Source organism: Leucopleurus acutus (genome assembly GCF_964270905.1).
Source record: "Leucopleurus acutus genome assembly, chromosome: X".
Classification (NCBI taxonomy): Eukaryota; Metazoa; Chordata; class Mammalia; order Artiodactyla; family Delphinidae; genus Leucopleurus; species Leucopleurus acutus.
The window spans coordinates 97,796,427-97,809,139 of NC_139148.1; the positions used below are offsets into that span (position 1 = coordinate 97,796,427).

The 12,713-nt window shown below is 44.1% G+C and overlaps 1 protein-coding gene across 1 annotated transcript in view; it reads right to left on the reverse strand.

Annotated features, from left to right (window-relative positions):
• Nucleotides 1-10,769: 10,769 nt before the first annotated feature.
• Nucleotides 10,770-12,713, reverse strand: part of LHFPL1 (LHFPL tetraspan subfamily member 1) — a gene marked incomplete at its 3' end in the record, with an annotated part of 43,281 nt that continues 41,337 nt past the window's right edge. The window contains exon 3 of the mRNA XM_082864340.1: nucleotides 10,770-10,951. Within this exon, the coding sequence (XP_082720466.1) occupies nucleotides 10,770-10,951 (182 nt within the window). The remainder of the gene's footprint in view (nucleotides 10,952-12,713) is intronic.

Genomic DNA, 12,713 nt, shown 5'->3' on the forward strand with positions numbered 1-12,713 from the left:
AGGCAGTGAGAAACTCAAATAAGAATAAAGGGCATTTATCTCACTCTGAGAGGCTGAGGGTTTTTTCTTTTTTCTTTTTTTTTTTTTTTTTTTTTGCTGCTGCTGCAGCTCTGGGGCTCTTACCCTCCCAAACCAAACAGCTAAATAACAAAAAATGAAATTAGGAATAGGAAGCAGGGGAAGGGAAGGAAGGAGGAAGGAAGGGAAGGAAGGAGTAAGAAAGGGAAGGAATGGAGGTAGAAGGGAAAGCCAAGCCAACATTACAGCACCATGCTGCCCTGCCTGCTGAGAACAGGAAGGGAGCTACATTTTACAAAGCACCTGTAAATAGAGCCTTTGTCTGGACGAAGATCCTAATGAGAACTGAAAGAGGAGTGAGCCCTTTTCCATTCTCATGATCATGTTAAAAGTGTAACTTCATCATCTGACTTCTCATCAACCCAAGAATGAGGGCAGCAAGTGCCTAGTGGTTTATTTTTATCTCTGATATCACAGCCCAGATCCCAGAGGGAGCCCAGCCTGGCTTATTTAAGACAACACAATGTTGCTATTAAACTCGTGTGTGCCTGAGGGACCCTTCCTATCTGCTGTAGGGGAAGAGAGAACCAAAGCTGAACCTTGGCTGTCTGGCCCTTGTCTTCCAGCCAGTAGTTTAATAGTAGCACTGAACCAGAGAAGAGGCTCAGTGACACTCTGAGTCTGGTGAGCACATTGAGCAATTGCACCTGGTCCAGTGAGCTGATCTGTCACCAGTTAACAGGTCTGGAGTACTTACTGGACACGAGACTTTGCATTAGGGACAGTGGGCCTTTTCCACGGAGATGACATGATCTATGCCTTCAGGAGCTCCATGATCCTGGGACAAAATTAATTCATTAATATATTAGTTTTTATTGCTGCCTAACAAATTACCATTACTTTGTGGCTTAAAATAATACCCATTTATTAGTTCACAATTCTGCAGGTCAGAAGTGCAGCATGGTGTGACGGGAACCTCTGCTCAGGGTCTTACACGCTGTCAGCTGAGCTGTATTCTCAGCTGGAAGCCCCGGGCTCTCTTGCAGAGTTGAGTTCCTTGCAGTTGCAGGACTGAGGTCCCTGTCTCTGTGCTGACTGTCAACCAGGGGGCCACTCTCTGCTCCCAGAGGCCCCTTCCATATTCAAACTGGCAACAGCATTTCACATCCTTCTCAAGGATGTGAATATCTCTAACTTCCCCTTCTGCCTTTCCTTTCTGCCACCAGCTGAAAAATGTTTTTGCCTTTATGGGCTCATGTGAGTAGATGAGGCTCACTGGGCTAATCGCCCTAATTGAAGGTCAGCTGTGCCATATAATAATATAATCACAGGAGTGATATCTCATTATACTAGAAGCTCAAACTGGATGTATTTTTAGAATTCTTCCTACCACAAGTAATAAAAGGACACTTGTATATGTGTGTGCACCCACATACACTCTTTTCCCTTCCCTCGTCACCATTCACAGTTTTGCAGACCTGTGAGTCCATAAATCAATACATTTCCAGGATCTAGCAATAGTCAGAATTTTCCCCAACCTCTCCTTTCTTTTTGGTATGATTTTGGAAATAGATCCTACTGTTCCCATCACTTCAGATACTAGTGCAGTCCTTGACTTTAGACCACAAAAGGGTGAGTTTACAGTTATGGTAGAGCACTGCCTTGAGAGCAAATTCTCCCTCATGGTTGGTCAGAAGAATGGAAACTGTTTTGTTGTTGTTGGTTTTACAGAAGTGCTCAATGGTGTGTAGCAGTGGGTGGTGACCATTTACATTTCACAAGTTCCCTGAAACCCCAAATCTCTTTGAGCTGCTGATTTTGAAAGTACTTCCATTTATCTAAATGCTCATGATTTTTCTATTATTTAGAAATAAAATAGGTTTCTGGCTATTGTCACATTTGATAGTCTAAAATACAAATTCAAAGAGAAAACTGCACGAGTGAAGACGTGAAAGCAGGATATGTTAAAGTTATGGTGCAGCTGGGAATCAGGTTGAACAGAGGGCTACTGCCCATGCATTGCTGTGATTTCCAGAAGAAAAGGGACGTGCATTATTCTTCAGAACCCAACCCAATAGAAATATGATTATGTTTGAATGGTAGTATGCTAGCCCTGCAAATGATAATAGTCCTTGAAACTTAAGGTGTAAGAAGATTCTAGCCTAAAAGCAACCAGGGAAAGATCAATTACTGAGGATGGCCCTCATATATACCTTCAACCTATATCTGAGTTATTCTTTATACTTATGCATATATACCATGGATATTTACATGGATTCTTTTGAGCTTCCCAACTACCCTGTAAAAGGAATGGCTATGCAAAAAACGGGGGAAAAAAACCTCTTTCTAAATGTGCTAATTGAAAACAACCTTAGTCTGGCAAGAGTTTAGAGTTAGGAAAGGCAATTTTGTTGTTAATGAGTTAATGTTCTATACTACTGCTGACTCAGACCTAAAAGTATGGTGTGGAGATGTGCTCGTCCTGGCTGAGAGAGCAAAACTGTGAAAGAGCTTAGAGATCTGTGGGGAAGTATACTGTCAGAGAAAGGAAAGCTTGCATAACAATGAGATAGGTCCTTTTTCCTAGGTTGTATTCCAAAGAGTTTAGAGTTTGGTTCAGAATCCTAGAATGCTACTGAGTCAGAATTTTGTATAAATAATGAGAGCGTGTCTGACCTAGAAAAGAGAGATGAAGTGTATAAAGTTCAGCCAAAAATAGCTTTGCATTTGGGCGCAGGGAGCAAGGAAGCTGAGACAGAAATGTGGCATTAGACTGGGGGAAATAGAGACTTTACTCTTAAATGGCGCACACAAAAACTCACATGTTCCAGGACCCAGGGCAAAAGCAGTAATTGGATAGGAACCTGGGTCAGACCTACCTGCTGGTCTTGGAGGGTCTCCCGGAGAGGTAGAAGGCAACTGCAGCTCACCCTGGGAACGTAGACACTGGCGGCAAACATTTTCGGGAGCTCCTTCTACCACGGGGATACTGGTGCTCCTCCCTCTAGCTTATTAGCCCCAGGACCAAGCCCTACCCTGGCCCAACAGCCTGCAGGCACCAGTTCTGTGATGCCTCAGGCCAACTAACGAGCTGGGCAGGGACACATCCCCAACCAGCAGCAGACAAGCTACCTAGACCTCCTGAGCCCACAGCCGCCAACTCTGGACGTGGCCCTGCCCACCAGAGGGCCCAGGACCCAGCTCCACCCACCAGGCCAGAATCCCCTGGGCCCCGGCCCCGCCCTCCCGGAAGCTTGTTCTAGCCTCTGGACCAGCCTCACCCACTAGGGGGCAGACACCAGAAGCAAGAAAACCACAGTCCTACAGCCTGTGGACCCATCCTGCTTATCAGTAAGCCAGACCCTGCCCTTAGACCAGCTGGGCCCGGATACCTTTCATTTTGGCCAACTAGCAGGCCAACTAGCAGGCCAATACAAGCTTCGGGACACTCCAGACCCCATACCCAACTGTGTCAAGAAGTTCCCCCTCCCCACCACCAGTGATCTGACACCTAGTCTGGTTACCCCAGGCCCTGCAACCAGACTTAAGGACCCAATTCTGCCTGCCAGCAGTCCAGCACTAACCCCAGGACCTGGCTTCACCCACCAGCGGGTGGGCAACAGCCCCAGAGTCTTCTGAACACTGACTCTGCCCACTAGTAAGCCAGCACTAGCCTAGAGTTATTACTTTGGGAGTCATCAATATTTAAGTCAGTGGTTCTCAATCACAGCTGCACATAAAAATCACATAGTGACCTATAAAATTTATATATGTCCAGGCCTTACCCTAAACCAATTAAATTAGAACCTCTGAAAGTGGGCCTAGGCATTAGCAGTTTTAACTCTCCAGCTAATTCCAATTTGCAATCACCGTTCAGAACCACTGGCATAGATCAGCGCTTCTCAAACTTTAATGAATATGAATCACCTGGGGATTTTGCTAAAAGGCAGATTATGATTCAGTACACCTGGGGTAGGGCCCAATATTCTAAATCTCTAATGCACTCCCATGTTTTTGGACTATAGCTCACACTTTGAGTAGCAAGGGTATAGATAATATTTAAAGCCATGGAATTGCATGAACTCATCAAGGGAGTAGGTATAGACAGAGAAAATGCAAGAACAGTTATTGTTTTTCTTTGTCAACAGTTGGGACCAGGCAGATTATTAAATTTAACAAGGATTAATTAAGATTTTGTCAGACAGGGCTTCCCTGGTGGCGTAGTGGTTGAGAGTCCGCCTGCCGATGCAGGGGACGCGGGTTCGTGCCCCGGTCCAGGAAGATCCCACATGCCGCAGAGCAGCTGTGCCCGTGAGCCATGGTCGCTGTGCCTGCACGTCCGGAGGCTCTGCTCCACAAAGGGAGAGGCCACAACAGTGAGAGGCCCGCGTACCACAAAAAAAAAAAAAAAGGTTTTGTCAGACAAATATATTACAGGGTGAGCAGGGGGCAAAAGAGTGGTACATTTATTCAAGAGGTGATTACATTGATGAACTATGGACTTTGGATTGGGTAAGTAGGATGGGATCGAAGAGTTGATAGAGTGGGGATATTAAAAAACATGAGCTGAAAGAATAAGAAGTGTGGTCAGGAATGGGAGGCTGGAAATCTGGATTTTGGTGATGGTGCACTTATTGCCAATGTTAAAAGTGGGAGCAGCAGAGCTTGAATGGAAGAAAAATATCATCGGAGGTAAGGAAGTCAAAGAACTGAGAGTCCAAGAAGTTGGCAGAGTGGTTCATGTGGATGTTAAAGTTTCCAAAAGGATGACAGAAATAGGAATGAAAAACAAAAAGAAAATGAGCCAGGTGCTGAAGTCTTCAGTGAATGAGAGATGACAAGGGGGTCAGCAGATGATGTCAACAATGAAGATGGGATACTATGGTGTAGCAGCCCCCAGAGTCTGACTCAGTTGGACTGGGGTGGGACATAAGCATCAAACTTTAAAAAAAAATCTTCTCGGAGCAATCTAATGTGAACCAGGATTCAAAATTACCGTGTTAGAATAATCAGTGCGAAATGAAAGGTATTGGGCCACTGGATGGTACATGCCTTCTATAGATCCTGGGGTGTGCAAAGGTCAACAGCAGATAGGAGATGCTGTCTTAGAAAGTTTTGTAAACTCAGAGAAGTAACTTGCCCAAGGACACATAGCTTGGAAATGTCTGGGCTGGGATTCAAACTTTGATCTGTCTGACTCCAAAACCAAACCTGAACTGTTCTCACTTTACCATGTTGTATGGGGCGGGGAAGGGGGGGCAGTATTTTAGCTCGATATACGAACAGATATCTCGGAAAAAAATTGCCAAGTTTCCCCAAATGGGATTCTAATAGGCCACAGTGGAGGGAGGCAATGTATCTCTGGAATGATTACCATGTTTACCTCTTCATCTACCCCTCTTTATTCCCCTTGATCTTTCTACCAGCTTTGTTTCCTTTCTGTAGTTGCCACCACCTCTTCAGGAAGTAGAGGCACTACGTGAAAAGGAGGCAACATCATGGGCTGCCCTCATGGATGCCAGGTGGCCTTGATGCCCTCCTCTCCCAAGTACTGTTCTCTGGAGCCTCCTTTCTGGAGAGGGAGGAAGAACCAGGACACAGTGCTGCAGTCAAAACCAAGCATTTTGTCTCCCCCTACTTCTGCCTCCTGACATATCGGCAGCCCTGTATAATGAAAATCTAAATCATTTGTGTGCACACAGAACAACTGTTTATTTGCTGTTAGCTTTGAAGACTCAGTGGGGGTTCGATGCCTTTAGAGAAGACATCAGCACTGGGAGAGTCTAATCTCATAAGTAGACGAAATGAAAATTGAAGCTGAAAATACATCTCTCTATATCTGAAAGAGAGGCCAGTAATAAATATCCTTCAACTGCAGCCCCCCTCCAGATCAGAAAATGCTTTTAAACCAGGGACACAGAGCGGAGATGACTCCTTGTAAGGGTGCTGCCTTCTGTCTGCTAAGAAAGCTTTACTAGGTCTGGGTAGAGATTGATGGTGAGTTCTAGAAATAGCAGAACTTTCCCCTCAAGCCACAGAGTGTGTTGCTTGCCATCTTTTACAAAATGCATTCACTATTGGTTTTCTTGAAACTTCCATTTTTTTTTCTCACCGACAGACTGCCTTGGGACTAAATACAATCCTGAAGCTTCTCCACATTAGTATTTCTACCAAGAGTGAATGCCAGATTGAAGACAGTGTCCTTAGCACATTATGAAGGGGCCAGACCTCCCTCTTAGTCCAACTTGTTGGACAATTTATAAAGCCTCTGCTTGCCAGCAGCTTCTTCATCCCCTCATCCTCCTAGGGTTTCCCCTCATCCAACCTAAATCGCACATTACCACCGACTCTTGCAGAAGCTCAGAGGCCAGAGCCTGTCCATATTGGTTCAGGGCACACGTCCTTGCAAGGCGGGAACCCACTGCCTGGAAGTCATCAGCATGTGAAAATCAATGGCGGCAGCTACTGCTCTGGGAACAGGGATAATGAGAGGTGACATTAGGGAGAAGGCATCACTCAAGACAGACCTGGATGACTTGACACTTGCAGTATACCAAGGGCCACCCAAGGTGGAGAAATTGTAACCCTACAGACAGAGAGACATGCCAAATGGGTGAGTGCTGTCCACCTGACATTCTTTCCTGAAGGAATATCCTGCTAAATAGACTCTTAAGAAATAATCAGTTGGCTTTGTGCTAGCCTGGGTGAATAGCCTCCCACCTCTCACCCCTCTACACACAAGATCTAAGTGGTTCCAAGAGTCAGAAAGGACCCATGGTTAAGCACTCGATCTGTGTGCACAGGCGGGGAGCAGGCCAGCCAGCCTGGCATGGGACAGACCACCGTCTCTGAGATCCTCACTTTGCTCCTTCAGTCCTCCCCCGACCCATGGGCTCTCCTTCCTCTCTGCTTAACAGCAGCCAGAGGAGGCAGGCTTAGCTTCCAAGAGTCTGCTCTAGGCCACAGGGGGAAAAAAATAGGCTAGTCAGACATCTGTGCAAAAACAATGCTTGGCAGGAAAGAAACCAGACACAGGCAGGGAGGAATTTAAATTCAAATTGAACAAGGGGCTGGATCCCTCTTTGAATATAAGCCCCTGCAGGCCTGGTTTCTTCACAGGAAAAAAAAATCCCTTTTAAATCCTCTCCCCTTTCCCTGGAAGAGGAGAGGAAACATGCCAACTAATACCTTATACAAGGTGACAGTCATTTACAATGGTTCTTTAGAATTAACCCCTTCCTGCTCAGTCTCCTCTCTAGGGTATAACTACTTTACAGTGTGTTCAGGTATCTGGGCCATGGAGGGCAGCAAAGCATTGACTTCCCGGGAAGCAATGTGTAAGGGAATGGTAGCAACGGGAGCTGAGAAAACTCACTGAGCTGTTATTTTCCATTTGCCGCTCACACCCGCAAGGTCCATTCTCTGCCCTTCTACTCCATGTTCTGTGACAAAGGAGGCTGACCTCAATGGACTGTAGCAACAGCCTTTTTTGCCAGCTGGCATCTGGCTGGGTCTGGCTAATGGTGAGCATTGGGAGGAGATCAGAGAGCGGGAAGAGAGGGAGATAAAGATTTTGTGCTCCTGTCTGCCTCCTAGCTGTGTTACATTTGGGCAGAGTTCACACTGTGCTACCTAAAGACACAGCTCCTATCAGGCAGCCCTTCTTGCATGGCTACAGTTCTTGTTGGGTTCCAATAACACAGTTACTTCCCCTTGTCCCTTCAGTCTTTGGGGTGATAACAGCTCCCCGCCATGCATCGCCTCTGTATGCCTCACCATCACTGTAGATTCCCTGAATTTTACCCACACCACCATAAACAGCCCCTTCATTAAGCTCAGCTAGGAAAACTCCTTGAGTATACCATCTCTTTCCTGCCAATACCCTGACTTAAACGCTTATATCACTTTCACAAATCCTATCCTGCAGAATTCCAGAAGGTTCCCTACCCTGAGAAGAAAGATCACCTGATCCGATTGCCTTTTCGAAAGAGACTGATCTGCATTTCCTCAAACACCTGACATATTCTCCATACATTGAGCTCTCCTAAATTAAGGTTGCATTATTGTGCCTACACAATAAAAATGAAGTTTGAGCCAGTTCCATTTTTGTTTTACCTGTTCTTAGTCATCTCTCTTGGGGAGAGGGGATGCTGCAAACCTAATTACATTGCTTTCCTCCCAGTGAGATATGTTCAACTTGCTTTACCTTAAACACTTAATCCAGTTCCATGGGGAAGATAATACTTGACATGAATCCGATCATCTGTTCCTTACTATCTGTTATTCCTACGGTATTCCCCATCCCGGTGATAGCCCACATCTCAGAGCGATCATGCCAAAATTTTCACTTGTCCTCACCTACCATATCCATTAGACATCAAGTACCATGGGATCTACTTCCTAGATATCTTTTTGAAATTTTAATATGCTCTATTTAACCCAATATACCCAAAATATTATCATTTCAACATTTACTCAGTATAAAATTATTAATAAGATATTTTAATTCTGGTACGTAACAAAATATTCTAAATATCTTCTTTCAAATTCATCCATTTGCTCCAGCTCCACAGTCACTATCTTAATTCAGGACTTGATTTTCTTATACCTAGATTATTGAAATATCTAGAGTCTCTCCCTATTTTCTTCCATTCTCCTCACATTAGTCAAACTGATCTTTGAAAAACACAAATATGTTCACATCACTTCCCTTTCAATGGCCCTCCTTTAGGATAAAATCCAAACTCCTTACCCTAGTGTAGAAGATCCCATTGGTATTTCCCTTTTCAGCTTCAGCTTCTGCCTCCTCCCTTTTCACACCTCTGTTCATCATTCTTGTGATGGGGTCACGTTTTCTCATGTCTCCATGCCCTGCTTTCCACGTTCCCTTGTATGGTACACACTTAGCCTTTGCTGACTAACTCCCCCTATTCATCTCTCAGACTTATCTTAGGCATCATCTTTTCTAGAAATCTTTCCCATGAACCCCTTCACCCCAAGTTGGTTTAATAGCCCCTCTATGTGATCCTTTAGCCCCCAGTCCTTCACTTGGTAGCATGTAACACACTGTTTGGCAATATTTATCTACATGTCTGTCAACACCCAGTCACTTTTAGGGTGAGAAACTGTATCTTTTTTTCCCCCAGTGCTTAGCACAGAATGTGGCATACAGTAGGATATTCAAAAAGTGTGTCCTGAATGAGTGATTAAATGAATGAATGAGCTCATGAATGGAGTGTAGGCTTGAATTCACTTACCTGCATAAGGCCGATATATGGACCCTGACCCTTCTTGGGATGGCATATAACTAATGAGAACATTTTTTGCCATTTCTCTCCTTCCAGGTAGGGCTGTACCGGGCTGTACCGAAACCACTCTGGAGTGATTAAGAATAGAAAGAGATGAGCTGGCCTTTTGTGTCACAGGCCTTCCCTAGTCCCTAAAGCTATAGTTATGGAGCAACAGAGCTAGCCTGAATTAATTAGGGAGGAGTGGGGGAGACAAATTCTGTCCCTGAGAGACACCAAGTTCTTCTACACCATCCATCAGCCTTGAGCACAGATGGGATGGAGGCCAAGCCTAAAAATACATCAGCCTTAGGTGACATCAGGACTCTGTTCTTTTATGTCTAATTCACCCCAGATGGAAGGGAAAGCACTTGATGAATAGTCTTTGAAACAAGTGGAGAAATGTGTATCATGCTAGGAATGACTATAGGGGCAAAAGGCCACTGTGGATTTCCTTGTCAATAAAAATGAACTCTAATAGGAATTTCAGTAAGGAACCAGCAGAAATATCCTTGTCATCATCATTCTGAATTTGTGTTTATTGAGCACACAACAAATGCTAGTCTCTGCTCAGAACATTTGATGAACACCATTTCTGTATCTATAAGGGACTAGGGAATACTTGCCACTATTTTGATGCCAGTCACCCAGCCAGAACACAAAATGAACTTTTATGAATATTCTAAAGCATTATGAGGAAGGGGTCTTAGACTATATGCAAGCATCCTTGATTAGTGTTTTCCCCATTGGGAGTCACCCTCCCCATAAGCTTGCTCACAACCGGCAAGGAAGAAAAACAGGAAAAAAGAGGACGAGTCAAGGTATAGTCCTGAGAAAGTCACAAAAATTGGGGCAGTGGCACTCCATAGATGTTTGGAGATGGCAATAAGTATCAGGGGATGACCAAAGGAATGGAGTGGTAGGAACCATCCCTGTCCATCTCATGGCCCCTTCATGCACAAGTGTTTTTACCCAAACTTTAAGCTTTGGGGTAAGTGATAGGAGCTGTAGAGCTCTGAAGAGCTGCTTGACTGTGCAGTTACCTCTCAACTGAGGATCTTTCTTATCATTTTGTATGAAGGAGCACTTTGGGAGTTGGGGGCTAGTGGACACTCACCAGCTAGGTAAACATTAGAGAGAGTTATTGTTCTTTTTTTTGGCCACACCGTAGGATCTTAGTTCCCCGACCAGGCATTGAACCTGCGCCCCCTGCATTGGAAGCACAAAGTCTTAACCGCTGGACCGCCAGGGAAGTCTGAGAATTATTGTTCTTGATGAATTTTGTAAATAGCCACTGACCCACTGGTTTAAGGGAAACCGAAAATGAATGACTGGGGAGTTAAAAAGCATGCAAACACTGGGTTACACTACTGGCAAGTGGGTAGGAACTGGCCTCGTCTTAGTACCTCTTTTCAAGGCTCCCTTCCCTCCTCTTTCCCACCCTCTCCAATCTTCTGCTAAAGCTCAAGGTTTGAGGCAGTGGTCAAGCTCCATGGCATAAGAATTGGTGTTCCTCATGATGCTCTCCACCAACAAGACAGGCTTGGGGTGTCTTCCAGCAAAGCAAGAGAGCCAGGTGCAGATCAACATGGCCGCAGCTGCGCCACCTCCAGCACAGTAGTATGCCCAGCCAAGCCGACAGGTACCTGTGGAAACAGGGACAGAGACATGAGGGTTAGAGTGTCTTCTCATACATTCTCTTTGAGACGTTAGGGTTAAAGTGAGAGTAGGAAACAGTGAATGCGGGTGGGCTTACTCTTTCCTCCCTTGCTGATGGCTGGTATTAGCTTTAGCAAGAGGTTATAAAATTTTATTCTGTTACAGTAGGAACCTGGAGGTGATGTTGGTGGTGGCAGTGGTGGTGATGCTAATGACAGTGATGACAAGAACAACTTGATCAAGTGTCAAGAACTGTGCTAAGCTCTTTAGACATATATTTCATTGATCATTATAGTAACTATATGAGTTAGCTACTCTTATTATCCCTGTTTTATACAAGATGAGGCAACCAAGGCACAGGTTAAGTTAATTGTGAAAAATCACACAGAAAGTGGTAGGGTCGGGATGTAAACCCTGGCTCATCTTGACTCTGAAGCTCCACAGTTTTAACTACACTGATATATTACAGTTCATGGACTGTTTTCAAAGAACTATATCCTGTATCATCAGGAAATTTGCAGGCAAAATCAAATCCCTTGCTCCGTACCACGTGTCTCTATCCTAACCTAATTTTTCAACATCCAGGGAGGAAATATGCATGGGAATCAAGGCCAAGCTTCTAAGGGGTAGTTTCAGTTTGAAGGCTAATGGGAAAGGTCACCTGCTCAAAAATATCCACCCCACAACTTATCATTCATTCTACCAGAGGTAGATTCTTTCCTTTGAAGTGTTTGAGTTTTTTCAGAGATCCATCAGAAAAGGTCAATGCCCAAAGAAAGAAAGCTATTATATTACAAGGGATCAGAGTAATAAATAACTGCTAAAATCAAGTGCTTAAGCAAATAGGACTCCAGAAATTGGAGTAGATGTCCAGTGATACAAAATTGCAAAGGAATTCTGAGAAAAAAATGTGGGCAGTGACTTTCACCTACCTCACAGTCTTGCAGAAAGGGAATCCTGACTATAGTCAGTCAGGTGGGGATGTCAAGACTGATCTTCATGACAATTTACTTTTTTAAATTGAAGTATAGTTGATTTCCAAGATTATATTAGTTTCAGGTGTACAGCATAGTGACTCAGTATTTTTGCAGATTATACTCCATTAAAAGTTATTATAAGATAATGGCTATAATCCCCTGTGCTATAGAATATATCCTGTTGCTTCTCTATTTTATACACAGTAGTGTGTATCTCTTAATCCCATACCCCTGTCTTGTCTCTCCCCCCTTTCCTCTCCCCACTGGTAACGAAGTTGGTATTCCATATCTGTGAGTCTGTTTCTGTTTTGCATGTACGTCCACTTGTATTATTATTTTAGATTCCACATATAAGTGATACCATACAGTATTTGTCTTTCTCTGTCTGACAAACCACTAAGCATAATATTCTCTAGGTCCATCCATGTATCTTCAAATGGCATAATTTCATTCTTTTTTATGATGGAGTATAAATAGTGCTGCTATGAACATTGGGGTGCACGTATCTTTTTGAACTAGTGTTTTTGTTTTTTCCTGATATATACCCAGGAGTGGAATTGCTGGGTCATATAGTAGTTTTTTGAGGACTCTCCAAACTGTTTTCCATAGTGTCTACAGCAATTTATATTCCCACCAACAGAGTACAAGTGTTCCTTTTTCTCTGTATCCTCACTAACATTTGTTATTTGTAGACTTTTTGATGATAGCCATTCTGACAGGTGTGAGGTGATGTCTCATTGTTTGTTTGACTTGAATTTCTCTGATAATTAGC